Below are 24376 nucleotides of genomic sequence, written 5' to 3' on the forward strand. Positions count from 1 at the left end.
GTCAGAAACTGGCACTATATGGCAGTAGCAAGAAATGAGGGTATTTATAACCCCAATATATTCTTTGAATTCCCAGTCAGACAATGGCACTGTATACCAGTAGTAAAAATTGTGGGTGCACGTAACCCCAATATATTCTTTGAATTCCCAGTCAGAAACTGGCACTATATGGCAGTAGCAAGAAATGAGGGTATTTGTATTCCCAATATACTCTTTGAATTCCCAGTCAGACAATGGCACTGTATACCAGTAGTAAAAATTGTGGGTGCACGTAACCCCAATATATTCTTTGAATTCCCAGTCAGACACTGGCACTATATGGCAGTAGCAAGAAATGAGGGTATTTGTATTCCCAATATATTCTTTGAATTCCCAGTCAGACAATGGCACTGTATACCAGTAGTAAAAATTGTGGGTGCACGTAACCCCAATATATTCTTTGAATTACCAGTCAGAAACTGGCACTATATGGCAGTAGCAAGAAATGAGGGTATTTGTATTCCCAATATATTCTTTGAATTCCCAGTCAGACAATGGCACTGTATACCAGTAGTAAAAATTGTGGGTGTATATAGCCCCAATTCTATTGCTAGGGGACTTGCAGGGTATTTCTGGGGTGAAGGTGGGGGGGCACACCGTTGGAACGGGTATCGGGGTATATATCGGGTATACGGGAATACACTGACAGTGTATTCCATTCAGGATCCTGGGAAAGCTGGGTTGCGGCGATTGAGCCCGTCAGTGCCACGTTACACTGACAAGCTTCTCCCTGGAATTTAGCTCTTACAAGAGCTGTTGTGGTTGTCTTCTCCTTCCTATCCTAGCCTGTCCCTGCCTACCCAGAATCTAAGCCCTAGCTAGCTGGACGGAAACCTCCGTCCTCGGTGAATTGCAAGCTCAGAATGACGCGAAGCTGGGCGTCGCTGTTCTTTTAAATTAGAGGTCACATGTTTTCGGCAGCCAATGGGTTTTGCCTACTTTTTTCAACGTCACCGGTGTCGTAGTTCCTGTCCCACCTACCCAGCGCTGTTATTGGAGCAAAAAAGGCGCCAGGGAAGGTGGGAGGGGAATCGAGTAATGGCGCACTTTACCACGCGGTGTTCGATTCGATTCGAACATGCCGAACAGCCTAATATCCGATCGAACATGAGTTCGATAGAACACTGTTCGCTCATCTCTAATAGATATGATTATATTCATAGGAACACCCCTTTACGTACTTTTTCTTGGGTTTAGTGTTTGAAAATAATGAATTTCGAATCAATCATTTAGAATTTTACGTGCTTGTTTATGCCGGTCTAAAAATAACACTAAGTGAAAATCATGTATACTAGTGAATTATGAACACCATATATTCTAAAGGTTATGTGCATCATTATAATTTATAGATGGAGTCTGACGTTTCAAATGTAATCGTAGTAAAGGAGACAACAGTTTGGACATTTTTCGATTAAAAATTCAGTTCCGGGTGACAATTAATAAAACTAACTATGGACTGTATTGAAGAAAATATCTACATCTTCCGATTCTCTGTAAAATTGGGGTAATTTTATTATAGTACAATTTCCTTTAGTTGACGCATGATCTTACATATAAGGCAACAAAGAGTCTAAACCAGGTCAATGTACATAATAAACCCATAGAAAAAATTACTGTAAGCATGTAAACAAATACATGACAGTCATACATTTTTCAATAATGGAAAAACACCATCGACAACCAATAAGAAACAAACCCAAAAGTGGATCAAACACCTATTTCCTCTCATACTGACATCTGAATTCTACCATTTGAAGATAAACAACTGTGTGTGACCTCAGGAGCCCTTGTACAAGCAGTGTTTTTGGCCCTTGGGGTGAGTTGAGCCTTTAACCAACAGTGTTTTAGGCCCTTTGGGTGAATTGAGGCTTTAACCAGCAGAGTTTTAGTTTTCAGGCCCTTGGGGTGAGCCGTATAAAAATTATTTGTAAGGCCCTTCTGGTGAGCCCTAAAAAATTATTTGTAAGGCCCTTGGGGTGAGCCTTAATGGGGTTATTTTAATTAGTTTTTAATGGTGATGGTGGTGGTGTTGGAGGATGAGGAACTTGTGAGCTGGCACAGAAACATGGAACTGTGTCTCATTATTAGAACTGAGGACGGGACATTCTGGTTGCGGGTCCACAGCCACTACATCGCCAGGAGAGGCAGACTGTTGTGTTACTACATGCCTGGAGGTAGTGGCTGACTGGCTGGTGCAAATGCCGCTGGAAGCAATATTCGCTATCCACTGCAACATCAGTTCCTGGTGCTCGGGCCTCGTCAGCGGGGTACTCTCCACCCTTCTTGATGTTGTGGATGAGGGCACTTCTGGCTGCCCCTCTCCAGTAGCCATTGGATCTGCAGTAGCTCGACTGTGGCCTGGATCCACAGCTGGATTTCCACATCTCCATCCTCATCCCTTTGTGATACACTGACGCATTTTCAGATGTGGACAGGTGATGACAGTATTAATCTTTCTTCTCACCCCTATGGGACAGTTAGGCTGCATTCACATGGAGTAAACGCTGGCGTTTTTTGTGTGTTTTTTGCACATAGCGCCGCGTTTACGCCGCGTAGCGTCGCGTTAACGCCGCGTTAACGCCGGGCAACGCCACCGCTAAATAGCGCGGCGTTAACGCGGCGTATACGCGGCGTTAACGCGACGCTACGCGGCGTAAACGCGGCGCTATGTGCAAAAAACACACAAAAAACGCCAGCGTTTACTCCATGTGAATGCAGCCTTCGAATGTATACCAGTTGTAATGAATTTGAGCCCTAAAAAGGGCTTTTGTGAAATTTTGGCAGATTGAGTGTATATACAGTATATCCTGCAGTGTAGCTCTGAAAAGAGCTGTTTGCTTTCAGTTTTCGAGCCTAGCAGAAGCTAATCGCTATCTTACCCTCAGCAGATGTCTCCCCCTATCTCACCAAACTGCATCTAACATGAATATGGCTGACACTATGCTTATAAATCCGAGGTCACCTGATTTAGCCAGCCAATGACGTTTTCCAATTTTTTAGGATGCCTACGTTTTCCTGCTTCCTGTCCCACCTCTCCTGCACAGTTATTGGTGCAAAAAAAGCGCCAGGGAAGGTGGGAGGGGATACAAATTTTTCCTTCGTATACCGCGGGGTATTCAATCGAAATCGAATATGTCGAATACCTTAATATTCGAACGAATACCTATTCGATCAAACGGTATTCGCTCATCTCTATACAGGTTATTTCTTGCTATGGTGCATTTAATATAAAGTTCCATATTCTGCAAATATGCTTTTTTAATTACAAAAACGTATGCATGGTTACAAAGCTTAAGGTATCTGTGGATTTCTAGTAAGCAGTAACTGATATCATAGTACCTGATGGAGTATCTGGCGGCTGGCACGGCTGCTTAGTTTTCAGCTGCATCACACCTGCAGTCAATGGTCTGAATTTCCAATCTAGTTCTTGAGAAAATGCAGTATCTGCATTTTTGTTCTAAAACAAATCTTCCAGTGTTCATTTGAATGAGAACTTTATTAAAGTCATCATTGCTAGAGATGAGCGAACAGTGTTCTATCGAACTCATGTTCGATCGGATATTAGGCTGTTCGGCATGTTCGAATCGAATCGAACACCGCGTGGTAAAGTGCGCCATTACTCGATTCCCCTCCCACCTTCCCTGGCGCCTTTTTTGCTCCAATAACAGCACAGGGTAGGTGGGACAGGAACTACGACACCGGTGACGTTGAAAAAAGTAGGCAAAACCCATTGGCTGCCGAAAACATGTGACCTCTAATTTAAAAGAACAGCGCCGCCCAGCTTCGCGTCATTCTGAGCTTGCAATTCACCGGGGACGGAGGTTTCCGTCCAGCTAGCTAGGGCTTAGATTCTGGGTAGGCAGGGACAGGCTAGGATAGGAAGGAGAAGACAACCAACAGCTCTTATAAGAGCTAAATTCCAGGGAGAAGCTTGTCAGTGTAACGTGGCACTGACGGGCTCAATCGCCGCAACCCAGCTTTCCCAGGATCCTGAATGGAATACACTGTCAGTGTATTCCCGTATACCCGATATATACCCCGATACCCGTTCCAACGGTGTGCCCCCCCACCTTCACCCCAGAAATACCCTGCAAGTCCCCTAGCAATAGAATTGGGGCTATATACACCCACAATTTTTACTACTGGTATACAGTGCCATTGTCTGACTGGGAATTCAAAGAATATATTGGGAATACAAATACCCTCATTTCTTGCTACTGCCATATAGTGCCAGTGTCTGACTGGGAATTCAAAGAATATATTGGGGTTACGTGCACCCACAATTTTTACTACTGGTATACAGTGCCATTGTCTGACTGGGAATTCAAAGAATATATTGGGGTTATAAATACCCTCATTTCTTGCTACTGCCATATAGTGCCAGTTTCTGACTGGTAATTCAAAGAATATATTGGGGTTACGTGCACCCACAATTTTTACTACTGGTATACAGTGCCATTGTCTGACTGGGAATTCAAAGAATATATTGGGGTTATAAATACCCTCATTTCTTGCTACTGCCATATAGTGCCAGTTTCTGACTGGTAATTCAAAGAATATATTGGGGTTACGTGCACCCACAATTTTTACTACTGGTATACAGTGCCATTGTCTGACTGGGAATTCAAAGAATATATTGGGGTTATAAATACCCTCATTTCTTGCTACTGCCATATAGTGCCAGTTTCTGACTGGTAATTCAAAGAATATATTGGGGTTACGTGCACCCACAATTTTTACTACTGGTATACAGTGCCATTGTCTGACTGGGAATTCAAAGAATATATTGAAAATACAAATACCCTCATTTCTTGCTACTGCCATATAGTGCCAGTGTCTGACTGGGAATTCAAAGAATATATTGGGGTTATAAATACCCTCATTTCTTGCTACTGCCATATAGTGCCATTGTCTGACTGGGAATTCAAAGAATATATTGGGGTTATAAATACCCTCATTTCTTGCTACTGCCATATAGTGCCAGTTTCTGACTGGTAATTCAAAGAATATATTGGGGTTACGTGCACCCACAATTTTTACTACTGGTATACAGTGCCATTGTCTGACTGGGAATTCAAAGAATATATTGAAAATACAAATACCCTCATTTCTTGCTACTGCCATATAGTGCCAGTGTCTGACTGGGAAGTCAAAGAATATATTGGGGTTACGTGCACCCACAATTTTTACTACTGGTATACAGTGCCATTGTCTGACTGGGAATTCAAAGAATATATTGGGAATACAAATACCCTCATTTCTTGCTACTGCCATATAGTGCCAGTGTCTGACTGGTAATTCAAAGAATATATTGGGGTTACGTGCACCCACAATTTTTACTACTGGTATACAGTGCCATTGTCTGACTGGGAATTCAAAGAATATATTGGGAATACAAATACCCTCATTTCTTGCTACTGCCATATAGTGCCAGTGTCTGACTGGGAATTCAAAGAATATATTGGGGTTACGTGCACCCACAATTTTTACTACTGGTATACAGTGCCATTGTCTGACTGGGAATTCAAAGAATATATTGGGGTTATAAATACCCTCATTTCTTGCTACTGCCATATAGTGCCAGTTTCTGACTGGTAATTCAAAGAATATATTGGGGTTACGTGCACCCACAATTTTTACTACTGGTATACAGTGCCATTGTCTGACTGGGAATTCAAAGAGTATATTGGGAATACAAATACCCTCATTTCTTGCTACTGCCATATAGTGCCAGTTTCTGACTGGTAATTCAAAGAATATATTGGGGTTACGTGCACCCACAATTTTTACTACTGGTATACAGTGCCATTGTCTGACTGGGAATTCAAAGAATATATTGGGGTTATAAATACCCTCATTTCTTGCTACTGCCATATAGTGCCAGTTTCTGACTGGTAATTCAAAGAATATATTGGGGTTACGTGCACCCACAATTTTTACTACTGGTATACAGTGCCATTGTCTGACTGGGAATTCAAAGAATATATTGGGGTTATAAATACCCTCATTTCTTGCTACTGCCATATAGTGCCAGTTTCTGACTGGTAATTCAAAGAATATATTGGGGTTACGTGCACCCACAATTTTTACTACTGGTATACAGTGCCATTGTCTGACTGGGAATTCAAAGAGTATATTGGGAATACAAATACCCTCATTTCTTGCTACTGCCATATAGTGCCAGTTTCTGACTGGGAATTCAAAGAATATATTGTGGTTACGTGCACCCACAATTTTTACTACTGGTATACAGTGCCATTGTCTGACTGGGAATTCAAAGAATATATTGGGGTTATAAATACCCTCATTTCTTGCTACTGCCATATAGTGCCAGTTTCTGACTGGTAATTCAAAGAATATATTGGGGTTACGTGCACCCACAATTTTTACTACTGGTATACAGTGCCATTGTCTGACTGGGAATTCAAAGAGTATATTGGGAATACAAATACCCTCATTTCTTGCTACTGCCATATAGTGCCAGTTTCTGACTGGTAATTCAAAGAATATATTGGGGTTACGTGCACCCACAATTTTTACTACTGGTATACAGTGCCATTGTCTGACTGGGAATTCAAAGAATATATTGGGGTTATAAATACCCTCATTTCTTGCTACTGCCATATAGTGCCAGTTTCTGACTGGTAATTCAAAGAATATATTGGGGTTACGTGCACCCACAATTTTTACTACTGGTATACAGTGCCATTGTCTGACTGGGAATTCAAAGAGTATATTGGGAATACAAATACCCTCATTTCTTGCTACTGCCATATAGTGCCAGTTTCTGACTGGGAATTCAAAGAATATATTGTGGTTACGTGCACCCACAATTTTTACTACTGGTATACAGTGCTATTGTCTGACTGGGAATTCAAAGAATATATTGGGGTTATAAATACCCTCATTTCTTGCTACTGCCATATAGTGCCAGTTTCTGACTGGTAATTCAAAGAATATATTGGGGTTACGTGCACCCACAATTTTTACTACTGGTATACAGTGCCATTGTCTGACTGGGAATTCAAAGAATATATTGGGGTTATAAATACCCTCATTTCTTGCTACTGCCATATAGTGCCAGTTTCTGACTGGTAATTCAAAGAATATATTGGGGTTACGTGCACCCACAATTTTTACTACTGGTATACAGTGCCATTGTCTGACTGGGAATTCAAAGAATATATTGGGGTTATAAATACCCTCATTTCTTGCTACTGCCATATAGTGCCAGTTTCTGACTGGTAATTCAAAGAATATATTGGGGTTACGTGCACCCACAATTTTTACTACTGGTATACAGTGCCATTGTCTGACTGGGAATTCAAAGAGTATATTGGGAATACAAATACCCTCATTTCTTGCTACTGCCATATAGTGCCAGTTTCTGACTGGGAATTCAAAGAATATATTGTGGTTACGTGCACCCACAATTTTTACTACTGGTATACAGTGCCATTGTCTGACTGGGAATTCAAAGAATATATTGGGGTTATAAATACCCTCATTTCTTGCTACTGCCATATAGTGCCAGTTTCTGACTGGTAATTCAAAGAATATATTGGGGTTACGTGCACCCACAATTTTTACTACTGGTATACAGTGCCATTGTCTGACTGGGAATTCAAAGAATATATTGGGGTTATAAATACCCTCATTTCTTGCTACTGCCATATAGTGCCAGTTTCTGACTGGGAATTCAAAGAATATATTGTGGTTACGTGCACCCACAATTTTTACTACTGGTATACAGTGCCATTGTCTGACTGGGAATTCAAAGAATATATTGGGGTTATAAATACCCTCATTTCTTGCTACTGCCATATAGTGCCAGTTTCTGACTGGTAATTCAAAGAATATATTGGGGTTACGTGCACCCACAATTTTTACTACTGGTATACAGTGCCATTGTCTGACTGGGAATTCAAAGAATATATTGGGGTTATAAATACCCTCATTTCTTGCTACTGCCATATAGTGCCAGTTTCTGACTGGTAATTCAAAGAATATATTGGGGTTACGTGCACCCACAATTTTTACTACTGGTATACAGTGCCATTGTCTGACTGGGAATTCAAAGAATATATTGGGGTTATAAATACCCTCATTTCTTGCTACTGCCATATAGTGCCAGTTTCTGACTGGTAATTCAAAGAATATATTGGGGTTACGTGCACCCACAATTTTTACTACTGGTATACAGTGCCATTGTCTGACTGGGAATTCAAAGAGTATATTGGGAATACAAATACCCTCATTTCTTGCTACTGTCATATAGTGCCAGTTTCTGACTGGGAATTCAAAGAATATATTGGGGTTACGTGCACCCACAATTTTTACTACTGGTATACAGTGCCATTGTCTGACTGGGAATTCAAAGAATATATTGGGGTTATAAATACCCTCATTTCTTGCTACTGCCATATAGTGCCAGTTTCTGACTGGTAATTCAAAGAATATATTGGGGTTACGTGCACCCACAATTTTTACTACTGGTATACAGTGCCATTGTCTGACTGGGAATTCAAAGAGTATATTGGGAATACAAATACCCTCATTTCTTGCTACTGCCATATAGTGCCAGTTTCTGACTGGTAATTCAAAGAATATATTGGGGTTACGTGCACCCACAATTTTTACTACTGGTATACAGTGCCATTGTCTGACTGGGAATTCAAAGAGTATATTGGGAATACAAATACCCTCATTTCTTGCTACTGCCATATAGTGCCAGTTTCTGACTGGGAATTCAAAGAATATATTGGGGTTACGTGCACCCACAATTTTTACTACTGGTATACAGTGCCATTGTCTGACTGGGAATTCAAAGAGTATATTGGGAATACAAATACCCTCATTTCTTGCTACTGCCATATAGTGCCAGTGTCTGACTGGGAATTCAAAGAATATATTGGGGTTACGTGCACCCACAATTTTTACTACTGGTATACAGTGCCAATTTCTAACTAGGAATTCAAAATGCGCAAGGCTCCCGGAAAGGGACGTGGACGAGGCCGTGGGCGAGGTCGGGGGAATGGTTCTGGGGAGCAAGGTAGCAGTGAAGCCACAGGGCGTCCCGTGCCTACTCCTGTGGGGCAGCAAGCATTGCGCCACTCCACAGTGCCAGGGTTGCTTGCCACATTAACTAAACTGCAGGGTACAAACCTTAGTAGGCCCGAGAACCAGGAACAGGTCTTGCAATGGCTGTCAGAGAACGCTTACAGCACATTGTCCAGCAGCCAGTCAGACTCTGCCTCCTCTCCTCCTATTACCCAACAGTCTTGTCTTCCTTCCTCCCAAAATTCCGAAGCTTTACAGAACAATAACCCAAACTGTCCCTGCTCCCCAGAGCTGTTCTCCGCTCCTTTCATTGTCCCTCAACCTGCCTCTCCACGTCACGATTCCACGAACCTAACAGAGGAGCATCTGTGTCCAGATGCTCAAACACTAGAGTCTCCTCCATCTCCGTTCGATTTGGTGGTGGATGACCAGCAACCCACCCTCATCGACGATGATGTGACGCAGTTGCCGTCAGGGCATCCAGTTGACCGGCGCATTGTGCGGGAGGAGGAGATGAGACAGGAGTTGGAAGAGGAAGTGGTGGATGATGAGGACACTGACCCGACCTGGACAGGGGGGATGTCAAGCGGGGAAAGTAGTGTGGATGTTGAGGCAGGTGCAGCACCAAAAAGGGTAGCTAGAGGCAGAGGCAGAGGTCAGCAGCTTAGGCGAAGCCAGGCCACACCCGGAATCTCCCAAGATGTTCCAGTTCGTACCCAGCCCCGAAAAACTCCCACCTCGAGGGCACGTTTCTCGAAGGTGTGGAGTTTTTTCAAGGAATGCGCCGAGGACAGATATAGTGTTGTCTGCACAATTTGCCTCTCGAAATTGATTAGGGGCTCTGAGAAGAGCAACCTGTCCACCACTTCAATGCGCCGTCATTTGGAATCCAAGCACTGGAATCAGTGGCAGGCAGCAACGGCAGGACAAAGGCCGCCTGCCGTTCACGCCACTGCCACTGCCTCTGCCACTGCTGACTGTGCTGGCGATGCACTCCAGAGGACGAGCCAGGACACCACTTCATCTGCCTCCGCCACTTTGTTGACTTCTACCTCATCCTCCCCTGGTCCTGTCTTATCTCCTTCTCCTGCACCATCAAAGGCACCATCAGGCGTTTCTTTACAACAACCCACCATCTCTCAGACATTGGAGCGGCGGCAGAAATACACTGCTAACCACCCACACGCGCAAGCCTTGAACGCCAACATCGCTAAACTGCTGGCCCAGGAGATGTTGGCGTTCCGGCTTGTTGAAACTCCCGCCTTCCTGGACCTGATGGCAACTGCGGCACCTCGCTATGCCGTCCCTAGCCGTCACTACTTCTCCCGGTGTGCCGTCCCCGCCTTGCACCAGCACGTGTCACTCAACATCAGGCGGGCCCTTAGTTCCGCGCTTTGCACAAAGGTCCACTTGACCACCGACGCGTGGACAAGTGCATGCGGACAGGGACGCTACATTTCACTGACGGCACACTGGGTGAATGTAGTTGAGGCTGGGACTGCTTCCCAAACTGGCCCGGTGTACCTCGTCTCCCCGCCTAACATTCCTGGCAGGGACACGAGAAGAACACCCCCCTCCTCCTCCTCCTCTACCGCCTCCTCCTCCGCCACCGCCTCCGCCACCGCCTCCTCCTCCGCTGTTAGATTGACCCCAGCTACGAGTTGGAAACGTTGCAGCACTGGCGTTGGTAGACGTCAGCAGGCTGTGCTGAAGCTGATCAGCTTGGGGGACAGACAGCACACTGCCTCCGAGGTGAGGGATGCCCTCCTCGATGAGACGGCAATATGGTTTGAGCCGCTGCACCTGGGCCCAGGCATGGTCGTTTGTGATAACGGCCGGAACCTGGTAGCAGCTCTGGAGCTTGCCGGACTCCAACATGTTCCATGCCTGGCCCACGTCTTCAACCTAGTGGTGCAACGTTTCCTAAAGAGCTACCCCAATGTTCCAGAGCTACTGGTGAAAGTGCGGCGCATGTGCGCCCACTTTCGCAAGTCGACAGTAGCCGCTGCTAGCTTAAAATCTCTCCAGCAACGCCTGCATGTGCCACAACACCGGCTTTTGTGCGACGTCCCCACACGCTGGAACTCAACGTTTCAGATGTTGAATAGAGTGGTTGAGCAGCAGAGACCTTTGATGGAATACCAGCTACAAAACCCTAGGGTGCCACAAAGTCAGCTGCCTCAGTTTCACATCCATGAGTGGCCATGGATGAGAGACCTTTGTGACATCCTACGGGTCTTTGAGGAGTCCACAAGGAGGGTGAGCTCTGAGGATGCGATGGTGAGCCTTACAATCCCGCTCTTGTGTGTTCTGAGAGAATCCCTGATTGACATCAGGGATAACTCAGATCACACAGAGGAGTTAGGGATAGCATCCGATCCGTCACAGCTGGAGAGTAGGTCCACACATCTGTCCGCTTCACTGCGTTTAATGGAGGAGGAGGAGGAGGAGGAAGAAGAGTTGTCCGATGATGTGATGGTGATACAGGAGGCTTCCGGGCAACTTCGAATCGTCCCATTGTTGCAGCGCGGATGGGTAGACATGGAGGATGAGGAGGAAATGGAGATTGAACTTTCCGGTGGGGCCAGAGGAGTCATGCCAACTAACACTGTGGCAGACATGGCTGAGTTCATGTTGGGGTGCTTTACAACCGACAAGCGTATTGTCAAAATCATGGAGGACAACCAGTACTGGATCTTTGCTATCCTTGACCCCCGGTATAAAAACAACATCTCGTCTTTTATTCCGGTAGAGGGGAGGGCCAATCGCATCAATGCTTGCCACAGGCAATTGGTGCAGAATATGATGGAGATGTTTCCAGCATGTGACGTTGGCGGCAGGGAGGGCAGTTCCTCCAGTAGGCAACCAAGTTCTCACCGGTCCACACAAACGAGGGGCACACTGTCTAAGGTCTGGGACACCTTGATGGCACCCCCTCGCCAAAGTGCCGCCACGGAGGGTCCTAGTGTCACCAGGCGTGAGAAGTATAGGCGCATGTTGCGGGAATACCTTTCCGACCACAGCCCTGTCCTCTCCGACCCCTCTGCGCCCTACACGTATTGGGTGTCGAAGTTGGACCTGTGGCTTGAACTTGCCCTATATGCCTTGGAGGTGCTGTCCTGTCCTGCCGCCAGCGTCCTATCTGAGAGGGTGTTCAGTGCAGCCGGTGGCATCATCACTGACAAGCGCACCCGTCTGTCAGCTGAGAGTGCCGACCGGCTCACTTTGATAAAAATGAACCACCACTGGATAGAGCCTTCATTTTTGTGCCCACCTGTGTAAAGCACCCCAACATGAAACTCCATGTCTGTACTCAACCTCTCCAATTCCTCCGCATCCTCATACTCATCCACCATAAGCGTTGCACAATTCTGCTAATACTAGGCTCCCTCCAACATGATTTCCCCCAACTCTGCTGGTTAGAGGCTCCCTCCACCCTGATTTCCACCAACTCTGCTGGTTAGAGGCTCCCTCCACCCTGCTTTCCCACAACTCTGCTGGTTAGAGGCTCCCTCCACCATGAATTTGCCCAAACTGGGCTGTTTAGAGGCTCCCTCCACCATGAATTGGTCCAAACTGGGCTGGTTAGAGGCTCCCTCCACCATGAATTTCCCAAAACTTGGCTGTTTAGAGGCTCCCTCCACCATTAATTGGTCCAAACTGGGCTGGTTAGAGGCTCCCTCCACCATGAATTTGCCCAAACTGGGCTGTTTAGAGGCTCCCTCCACCATGAATTTGCCCAAACTGGGCTGTTTAGAGGCTCCCTCCACCATGAATTTGCCCAAACTGGGCTGTTTAGAGGCTCCCTCCACCATGAATTGGTCCAAACTGGGTTTTTTAGAGGCTCCCTCCACCATGAATTGGTCCAAACTGGGCTGTTTAGAGGCTCCCTCCACCATGAATTTGCCCAAACTGGGCTGTTTAGCGGCTCCCTCCACCATTAATTGGTCCAAACTGGGCTGGTTAGAGGCTCCCTCCACCATGAATTTGCCCAAACTGGGCTGGTTAGAGGCTCCCTCCACCATGAATTTGCCCAAACTGGGCTGTTTAGAGGCTCCCTCCACCATGAATTTGCCCAAACTGGGCTGGTTAGAGGCTCCCTCCACCATGAATTTGCCCAAACTGGGCTGGTTAGAGGCTCCCTCCACCATGAATTGGTCCAAACTGGGGTTTTTAGAGGCTCCCTCCACCATGAATTGGTCCAAACTTGGCTGTTTAGAGGCTCCCTCCACCATGAATTGGTCCAAACTGGGGTGGTTAGAGGCTCCCTCCACCATTAATTGGTCCAAACTGGGCTGGTTAGAGGCTCCCTCCACCATTAATTGGTCCAAACTGGGCTGGTTAGAGGCTCCCTCCACCATGAATTTGCCCAAACTGGGCTGTTTAGAGGCTCCCTCCACCATGAATTTGCCCAAACTGGGCTGGTTAGAGGCTCCCTCCACCATGAATTTGCCCAAACTGGGCTGGTTAGAGGCTCCCTCCACCATGAATTGGTCCAAACTGGGGTTTTTAGAGGCTCCCTCCACCATGAATTGGTCCAAACTTGGCTGTTTAGAGGCTCCCTCCACCATGAATTGGTCCAAACTGGGGTGGTTAGAGGCTCCCTCCACCATTAATTGGTCCAAACTGGGCTGGTTAGAGGCTCCCTCCACCATTAATTGGTCCAAACTGGGCTGGTTAGAGGCTCCCTCCACCATGAATTTGCCCAAACTGGGCTGTTTAGAGGCTCCCTCCACCATGAATTTGCCCAAACTGGGCTGGTTAGAGGCTCCCTCCACCATGAATTGGTCCAAACTGGGGTTTTTAGAGGCTCCCTCCACCATGAATTGGTCCAAACTTGGCTGTTTAGAGGCTCCCTCCACCATTAATTGGTCCAAACTGGGCTGGTTAGAGGCTCCCTCCACCATGAATTGGTCCAAACTGGGTTTTTTAGAGGCTCCCTCCACCATGAATTTGCCCAAACTGGGCTGTTTAGAGGCTCCCTCCACCATGAATTGGTCCAAACTGGGCTGGTTAGAGGCTCCCTCCACCATGAATTTCCCAAAACTTGGCTGTTTAGAGGCTCCCTCCACCATTAATTGGTCCAAACTGGGCTGGTTAGAGGCTCCCTCCACCATGAATTTGCCCAAACTGGCCTGTTTAGAGGCTCCCTCCACCATGAATTTGCCCAAACTGGGCTGTTTAGAGGCTCCCTCCACCATGAATTGGTCCAAACTGGGTTTTTTAGAGGCTCCCTCCACCATGAATTGGTCCAAACTGGGCTGTTTAGAGGCTCCCTCCACCATGAATTTGCCCAAACTGGGCTGTTTAGCGGCTCCCTCCACCATTAATTGGTCCAAACTGGGCTGGTTAGAGGCTCCCTCCACCATGAATTTGCCCAAACTGGGCTGGTTAGAGGCTCCCTCCACCATGAATTGGTCCAAACTGGGGTTTTTAGAGGCTCCCTCCACCATGAATTGGTCCAAACTTGGCTGTTTAGAGGCTCCCTCCACCATGAATTGGTCCAAACTGGGGTGGTTAGAGGCTCCCTCCACCATTAATTGGTCCAAACTGGGCTGGTTAGAGGCTCCCTCCACCATTAATTGGTCCAAACTGGGCTGGTTAGAGGCTCCCTCCACCATTAATTGGTCCAAACTGGGCTGGTTAGAGGCTCCCTCCACCATTAATTGGTCCAAACTGGGCTGGTTAGAGGCTCCCTCCACCATGAATTGGTCCAAACTGGGCTGTTTAGAGGCTCCCTCCACCATGAATTTGCCCAAACTGGGCTGGTTAGAGGCTCCCTCCACCATGAATTGGTCCAAACTGGGGTTTTTAGAGGCTCCCTCCACCATGAATTGGTCCAAACTTGGCTGTTTAGAGGCTCCCTCCACCATGAATTGGTCCAAACTGGGGTGGTTAGAGGCTCCCTCCACCATTAATTGGTCCAAACTGGGCTGGTTAGAGGCTCCCTCCACCATTAATTGGTCCAAACTGGGCTGGTTAGAGGCTCCCTCCACCATGAATTGGTCCAAACTGGGGTTTTTAGAGGCTCCCTCCACCATGAATTGGTCCAAACTTGGCTGTTTAGCGGCTCCCTCCACCATTAATTGGTCCAAACTGGGCTGGTTAGAGGCTCCCTCCACCATGAATTTGCCCAAACTGGGCTGGTTAGAGGCTCCCTCCACCATGAATTGGTCCAAACTGGGGTTTTTAGAGGCTCCCTCCACCATGAATTGGTCCAAACTGGGCTGGTTCTGGCTCCCTCCACCATTAATTGGTCCAAACTGGGCTGGTTAGAGGCTCCCTCAACCATGAATTGGTCCAAACTGGGGTTTTTAGAGGCTCCCTCCACCATGAATTGGTCCAAACTTGGCTGTTTAGAGGCTCCCTCCACCATTAATTGGTCCAAACTGGGCTGGTTAGAGGCTCCCTCCACCATTAATTGGTCCAAACTGGGCTGGTTAGAGGCTCCCTCCACCATGAATTGGTCCAAACTGGGGTTTTTAGAGGCTCCCTCCACCATGAATTGGTCCAAACTTGGCTGTTTAGAGGCTCCCTCCACCATGAATTGGTCCAAACTGGGGTGGTTAGAGGCTCCCTCCACCATTAATTGGTCCAAACTGGGCTGGTTAGAGGCTCCCTCCACCATTAATTGGTCCAAACTGGGCTGGTTAGAGGCTCCCTCCACCATGAATTTGCCCAAACTGGGCTGGTTAGAGGCTCCCTCCACCATGAATTGGTCCAAACTGGGTTTTTTAGAGGCTCCCTCCACCATGAATTTGCCCAAACTGGGCTGGTTAGAGGCTCCCTCCACCATGAATTGGTCCAAACTGGGGTTTTTAGAGGCTCCCTCCACCATGAATTTGCCCAAACTGGGGTGTTTAGAGGCTCCCTCCACCATGAATTTGCCCAAACTCTGCTGGTTAGAGGCTCAATCCACCCTGATTTTCAAAACAAATGTTGGTGCCAACCTCAACTTACTACAAGGGCCAAATTCACTGCTGGTGACAAGCTCTCCTCACTGCAAGTGCCAAATACACATGTTTCAAGGTGTTTTCCTACTGTCAGAGAGGTGGTATTGAGTGTGTAAAGTGTGTAGTTGTTAGGCTGTGATGTTGGGGTAATAGAGGGTCTTTGGTGTGTTAGATGCCCCCAGACATGCTTCCCCTGCTGTCCCAGTGTCATTCCAGAGGTGTTGGCATCATTTCCTGGGGTGTCATAGTGGACTTGGTGACCCTCCAGACACGGATTTGGGTTTCCCCCTTAACGAGTATCTGTTCCCCATAGACTATAATGGGGTTCGAAACCCGTTCGAACACACGAACATTGAGCGGCTGTTCGAATCGAATTTCGAACCTCGAACATTTTAGTGTTCGCTCATCTCTAATCATTGCATCTTCAGTATCTATAAAGTAGTGACAGGGTAGACTGCTGACACCGAACACTCTGTCACATCACCAGTTGCTAACATTGGTTAAATTACTTGTCAAGTCTGCCAACATGATAAAGCTAGAACTTTTTCTTATGCTCAACATCACATTTTAAAAGCAGCAAACTATTGTTTTACTCTTAATTTTTTTTTTTTTTTTGGTATTCCACTATTGTGTTCAATATTCAGACCTTCCACCACTTCCACCAAGTCCAGTGCTTTGCATCTCTAAATAGACACTGCTCCGCTGATTCTGGAGTAGATGGATTTTTTTCTCTAGTCTCCCCATTCCAGATTAGGCCCTATTCACATGACAGTGTGATTAAGTATATTCTCAGTTAAAAAAATAGACACGCTCTATTGTCTGTTATCAGGAACACATGGACCCAATATAAATCAATAGATACATTGATCATTTTTTTTTTTTTTTTTCTTTTTTAATGTAGATTGTGAGTCCCACATAGGACTCACAATGCACATTTTTCCCTATCAGTATGTCTTTGAAATATGGGATGGAAATCCATGCAAACACAGGGAGAACATACAAACTCCTTGCAGATGGTTTTATGCCCTTGGCGGGATTTGAACACCAGGACTCCAGCGCTGCAATGCTAACCACTGAGCCACCGTGTGGCCCCTATACATTGATCATTTATCATTGGCTATAGTGATTTTTAATTAAGCATATATTTGCATAACCTTTAGAAAGGCTATTCCAGACATACCTTTTATTTAGCCATTTTTAATTAGCTCACTTTTAATTATATGCTAATTAGCCTCCAGGGTGCACCCGGAAGTGTGTGTGAAGCTCTGTGAGCACAGGGTGGAATTGAGATCAGGGAAGGCGGATGAGCCAATTCAGTCAATTGTGTCTCGCAACTTTATTACAAAAACGAAGACACAGACACCATTATATTTTACAATATCTATAATTGCAAGAAATCATTACAAACAAAACTCAGCTTAGCAAACTGTACATACATAAATAATATTTCCTATCTCTTAAGATTTCATAGATTATTCCGAAATCATGATTTTATTTCTTACATCCAGTTTATTAGCCCCAAAAAGTGCTATTCATTTGTACATCCTTCATACTTGAACTAGAGTTTACAGTGATTTCATGCTTCCCTCAACACACCAACACACAAAAAGCCTGTAAACCAAAAAATGCAACGAGGAAAAGTAAAAAAATATTTGCCATATAAGCTGTTTAAAATTTTATATTACAAGCATCTAAAATAGCTTGATCATTAGAGACTCTATCCAATACTGATAATGCTCAGAGAGGGAATTTTTGAACTGAATCTTACGGCTGTTACAGAGACCATGTCTATGCAGAGTCTTCTGTGGGTCAATACTGATGTCACACTTTCAGTATAACTATAGGTACTGGACCACAATGTCTTATGACCATTGTAGCATCAGGTTTATGCTTAGAGGTTAATTTCGGGGAAGTAAAGCTGCCATGATAAGTGCAATTATAAGCTGGCACCAGCTTGTATATATTCCACAGTGATTTCCACAGGATGTTCATATAGGTGGTGGCCCATTGGTATATCTGAGCATTGGATGGAAAGACCGCGCAAAATTATTGGACAAAGTACAACTGTAGTCTTCTTCAGTCATTGGTACAAGACAGGCAAGACCAATTAAAAGCAGCAGAAGAAGTTGAAGTGGCAAGGCGGCCCGTAAAACCCGTAGAAAGAATGACTGGTGTCCTGGAACCACATTGGCATCAGAATGGCAGGAACCTGAGCCACCGTCTTTGGACCTGATGAACAAAGTGGAGACAATGAGTGTACAGCAATAGCTTATTTAACCACCGTCGGACGTATTTTTAGTGGATTCCAAGTTTTCCGGAACACAAACTGTTCTTATAATACATATATTAGCCAATAAGCGTTGTACCTGTCTGTCTATACTGCTCTTTCAGCATTAAGCAACTCGCTATATTCTGCTAACCAGCTCAAAATATGTATAAGTTATATCCAGGAAAAATTGTATTTGATATGTTGCATACATTCCCAATACACTACTGTATGGAATATTGTAAATGTAATAAAAAGATCTAGATTTATGTTGAGTTAAGATCTTGCACTGAATCAATAGCCATGGCGGTAGATCTGTTATAGGACAGAGGAAACTTACATTAATTGTAGAATGTAGACAGAGCCACCTTGGTCTGCATTCACTCTTATGGAGCCTTCACACGGAGTTTATGCTCGCTCATTCTGAACGTAAAGCTCGTTCAGAGTGAGCGGTGTAAAAACCAGATCCCATTGACTTGAATGGGTGCCGGCAAACGCGCGCTCCCCATTGAAATCAATGGGAGGCTTTTTTACCTATTGCTTTCAATGTGATACGCGCGTATGCCGGCACCCATTCAAGTCAATGGGATCTGTTTTTTATGCCGCTCACTCTGAACAATATATAATCACACAGGCACACAAAGGATTTCATGCCCACCACCACTTGTGTGCTGGATACACTTTCAACTTTTTCTCTAGTGTGAATAGAGTTGCATTCCTACCTCCTGATTTCAGAGCAGGGTACTGGAAACACCTTCATCTCTGAATTATCTTTGTCAATTTGTACGAATAATCTTTTAGCAGATTGGTAGCTGAATTTCTAAGATTCCTGCAGAGCAACTAACCAAACTGGTGGTATTTAGGAGTTTAGGTATTTAGGAGTACATAGCAATAGCTTTAGGTATATGTATATTATGCATTTGAGTCCACATTTTATCATGTATTACACTGCAATACACTTGCACTGTGGTTTATACTTAGAACTGAAACCATAACACAGAGTAAAAAGGCTACAGAACAGATATTACTGAGGCCTATGAACTTATAATGTGTTGAGCTTGCTTAACTTTTATAGCGTACTTGTGAGTACACAAGAAGTAACACTACATCTGGTCTTTATAAGACTTAGTATGTTTTGCATTGTTTATCAGGTTTGCCTTGCAGGCTATAAGTATACTTTGTAGTTCTATGAGCTGGTGGGTGAAAACTACACTTTCATACACTGCATCAGTGAGTAGAGGAGAATCTGCTCTATAAATGTCTCTTCTCTCACTCAGAAGCAGCCGCAGGAGCATGGAGGACATATATGAAGAAGTACTGACATGTACTTATGCGAGTAAAAGGATTTTGCTGTGATAGAAATCTTCTATTTATCTCTGACACAGCCTAAGCCTATCTTGTCTTTATCTCCTAGATTTCTTACTCACTCCTTTCCCAACCCTCTTCATAGATCCAGCTCAAGTCAAACCTGAAGTTTTACTTGAGAAGGATAGAGCAATAATTTTCAAAGTCAAAGTTATTTTAGGAAAGGGAGAGGGAACAGGAACTTTGACTTTATATTTAACTGAAGGGCCATAGAGTTTCATGGTGCGGCACTACACAAAATCATAGAAGGATTACACTAAAAATCTAATGTCAAGTGCAAGGGAAGGTGTTGCCACCAACAACCACCCAAAACTCTATGAATGGAGTGTTTAAGTCATGTGATACATTATCCCTTTTTTTTTTTTTACAAAATGCAAATCTACCATCTATTAAAATACTATTGTGACTATGACCAGATGAATGGTTATTAGAATAATAACTTGTCCATATGGAAGTAAGGCTTCTTTGTTCTTCATTTTGTTTTCTTCTGTTCTTTTGTGCTATATAAAGACAATTTGTCCTCCCCTTACAACACTGTAATTGATGGTGTGTGGAGTTTTTTGTACACTCTATACTTTGGATTTGATTATCTGTAAGGCAGCGAGCATTTACAAACTCTAATGCGAAAAAGCCCACATTTCAGGTGGGTTAATGGCTGGCTGCATGCGCCTGGGAAAATAGAAGGCTGGAAAAAGCTTCACAAGCAATCTCAGATTTGGTTTTTCATAATGCTACATAAAAACAGGCTTAAATAGGCTGAAAAACAATTTGTTTCTAAATATACCTGCACCACTATCTGCTCTGCCGTCAGCCTACATATTGCACTCTGTGTAAATACAATACACAGGCATCCCGACGATATAATGCAAATCCTTTATATAATGACATAACACACTGTACCCAAATAAAATAAAAAATTAACAAAAATATGATTTATATGGCAACCTGCAATGGTTATTCTTCTGCAGTCACCTCATTGCTAAAGTTACATTTGTAAGGTTTTAATGGGATTACCTGTTACCGTGTCCCTAACAACCAGTCGACTTTAGATTGCTCAAACCAGAGAGCAGACATATAAAAAGTGTCATGGTTTGGTATATCAGGATTAATTTACACTCAAACAACAGTGAATAATGGCCGTGTGATGTATGTTTTCACATGTCAGCATTAATGGGGTTTTCCAGGACAACCCAATAATATCAAGAAGGAAGGTTAAAAAACCCAATCCCCATACTCTCCTGTCCCCAATACTCTGGTGTCTCCCACCGTAGTCTGGTCTTGCTGATCCTGGGTCTTGTTTTTGCAGAATTCCTCATTGCAAGTGACCACTGAGACACCACTAATAAATGGCCTCAGCTAAGGAAAGGAGATGGGACATCACAGGTGATGTATGCAAATGACATCCGGTTCCTTTACTTTGGCCACTGATTGGCCTCAGCAGTCACATGAGGCTTAGACTTTCTCCAAAATAAAACTCGGAAACAACAGGACTGGACTGCGGAGGGAAACACTAGAGTACCAGGGACAGGTAAGTGGCATTCACACTTGTGCCTGGTGTCCGCCCTTTGACATTCCCCTGGGTTTCCATCCTCAGCCCCGAGAAACTGGACAGAGGATGGCTTCCCAATGGACAGCTTTAAAGCCCATTCATTTGAATGGGTTTTTAAAGGTAACCACCGGTGTCTGCCTGCAGACTCTCCGCAGGGAAACTGTTTTTTTTGGATGAACCATCAGGGCTGAGAACAGAAACCCAGTGGAATGGCACAGGACGGACACCGAGCCCAAGGGTGAACGCGCCCTAAGTATGTTTATTTTTTTCACCTTCCCCAGCCTCCTTGACAAAAACGGTTATCCTGAATAAGCCCTTTAATTTCACTGTCAGTAAATGAATGGGGGCTCTTCATATGACTGTTATTTTGATGGTCTGTTACTGATACAAATAAAATGAGATATATGTAAACCCTAGCCAGCATAGATTTCAATTTCTGCTGTACGATCCATCCAAGATGAACCAAAATTATTAACACATGTACATCTCTTAATCATTTTGATACATCTCACGTGGTTGTTCATTAAGGGTATGTTCACATGGTGGAATTTCCTGTGGATCTAGGGGCGAATACTGCCCAGAATCTGCTTCCTATTGTTTTCAATATGACACAGAAAAAAATGTGCCCTGCTTGATCTTGCCGTGGATTCTGCGGCTTCAGACTCCCATTCATCTGGGTCAAATAAGCAGCGGAAAGCCACAACAGAATGCCCATGCCCTGCATCAACATCCCATTGCAACTAGACCACTGACAAATTTATAGATAACGAACAGGAATTCTTCTTCATTTTCTGCCATGTGAACATACCCTAAGGGAGCATTCAGACAACTGAGTTTCAGCTGTGAAACTTGGTCTATATGTTGGCCGGATTTACCGGCCTGGACCATATGCCGGGAGAGGGACTCCTAGCACCATAGCTATTTATGCGGCTAAGAGGCCCTGCATCCCAGCAACATACTGTCTCATATTGTAATCGGTAAGGTACAGTATGTCACTGGGAGACAGGGACTCCTAGCAGCAGATAATTGTACTTCTAGGAGTCCTCCAGGCATAAGGTGCAGGCTGGTAAATCTGGCTAACACATGGATCTCTTTCAAGGCTATTACGGTAATAAATAAATACTTTTCATTTCATAACCCATAACACTGTACAACTTCTATACTAAAATTTATGCTAACTTTTCTACACAGTATATTCATTAGCATAAGCATATGTTATGTGCTATTCTGCTCATGCCACACTCATTCCCATACTGACCTAGCGCTTTGGTATTGTACATTATAAAGCATTATAAAGGTATGTCTCTATACAACTGCACTGTACAGAAAAGCCAGTACTGTGATTAGTCACTATGCTGATAAAAACACCTAAGAATCTACATGAATACATATTATTACAGTCAAGGCTCAAATAATCTGCAAGGTCCGTATAAAAATGTTCCAAAGTCATTAAAAATCCTGTAAAACCTCTATATTTTGTCTGGCCTCAAACCGAAGCCTATCAATGTTTACTGATCCAGTGCAAGATCAAACACAAGGTGCTCTGATCAGAAGCTTTTCCAATAATAAGGAGCGCAGTGACAGCCTGTTCTGTGTTATCAGTTACTACCGCAGCTGACATCAAACACAACCTGTCTGACTTGTGCTTTTGATTAAGTTCTCCATTCAATTGCAACCCGTTTGTATTCCATGCTTGTCTGAATGACAAATTGAATATTGTGCTGGACTGCAAAAAGATGTGTTAACCAAAAGAGCCGATGGAGAGGAAGAGTGCTGCGGCCAAGACGTTATTAGGAAGTGTACCCTGCTGAAAGCTGCAAAGCTGTTAGGACGCACATTGGGCCAGATGTTTGGCAACGGAAGATGTGAGCTGGAAAGGCGATGATAGCTCAATGCTTTTATTATCACAGTGGATTAAATCACAAATGTCATCAGCTTCTCAGTGAACCTGCTGCTGACCCTCCAATCTCCATAGAGCAGTGCCGAGAGGTAGTGCAAATAAACTGTCTATTCACTCAGCATGTCCATTCAGCTTTAGCCCTAAAATTTTCTATTGTAAACTGATGTCTATTGGTGGAAGGCCTATAAATCATGAACGCCAAGTGGTATGGCAATACAGGGATACATTGGAGGAACCAATATATTAACCCATAGCTGAAACAATTTGATAAATCTTACTAGGATGTGACTGGTCCCTATGAGTTATCACATATCTATCCAGGATGCCTGTATATACAATAATAGCATTCTCCCATAAAGTCAGGATGTAGATCTTAAAGGGAACCTATCACCAGAATTTTCACTATTACAATGGGTAAGGTATGAAATATCTTATTAAGTTTCCTTCTGCTGTGTTACAAATCATCCCAGAGTTCTGTATGGAAATTAGCTGAGAAGAGTCACAATGGTCTTTTTATAGGAAAATAGGAGGTATGTAACAGAACGGAGGAAAAACTGAAAGGGATATTTCATAACATACCTGACAGTGCTACGAGGTTAGTTGTGAAGATCCTGGTGACAGGTTCCCTTTAAGGCTTCCTGGCCATTACCCTTTAATCAGCAGAAACAGCTTAAGAGATATATTTGAGATAAATGGAAATGCCATGTGCATGGGATGATGGGCAAAGAGGCAAAAGCTTTCAATTGTGCTGTGTCCCTGCCTTTGTGAAGCCAATGTGCAGTGCACCATACCTGCTTATATTATACCATCTAGCATCTTTAGACTATTACCAGAAGCATAGCTGGCAGGTTTTAGTGGGTGATATAAAATGTGTACTTGTTCCTCTAAACTGTTATGTACTGATGTCTTCCTTCATCATACATCAATACCCAACTGCTATTGCATCTTCTGCTCTCACTATGGCAATGCTACTGACTATTGTGTAACATCTGTAGCACAAGTATTGAGGTTGTAATATTGTATATATGAGGTAGTTATGTCCTTTACGTGTGGACCATGGATTGGGCAGCCCGGCTAATACTCTACTTTATAGACCACACAAAGTAAAGAAATAGCTTTATTGGACATATTTTTCTAAATCAGTATACAGTGGTCCCTTGACGTTCGCGGGTCCGACCTTTGAGGAAGGGCTATACCACGGGTTTTAATATTAATATTAATGGAAGGATACTCCATTGTTTTTT

General features: G+C 44.3%; 1 protein-coding gene across 8 annotated transcripts in view; it reads right to left on the bottom strand.

Annotated features, from left to right (window-relative positions):
* Positions 1-17449: 17449 nt before the first annotated feature.
* SYNE1 (spectrin repeat containing nuclear envelope protein 1) overlaps positions 17450-24376 on the bottom strand; it is a 274048-nt gene continuing 267121 nt past the window's right edge. For 6 of the 8 annotated variants that reach the window (XM_075267635.1, XM_075267636.1, XM_075267637.1 and 3 more), the window contains one exon: positions 17450-18281. In XM_075267635.1, the coding sequence (XP_075123736.1) occupies positions 18041-18281 (241 nt within the window). In that variant the 3' untranslated portion in view covers positions 17450-18040. The remainder of the gene's footprint in view (positions 18282-24376) is intronic. The other 2 variants (XM_075267639.1, XM_075267634.1) reach the window with 2 other exon arrangements.

The sequence above is a fragment of the Leptodactylus fuscus genome, chromosome 3 (genome assembly GCF_031893055.1).
Source record: "Leptodactylus fuscus isolate aLepFus1 chromosome 3, aLepFus1.hap2, whole genome shotgun sequence".
Taxonomy (NCBI): domain Eukaryota; kingdom Metazoa; phylum Chordata; class Amphibia; order Anura; family Leptodactylidae; genus Leptodactylus; species Leptodactylus fuscus.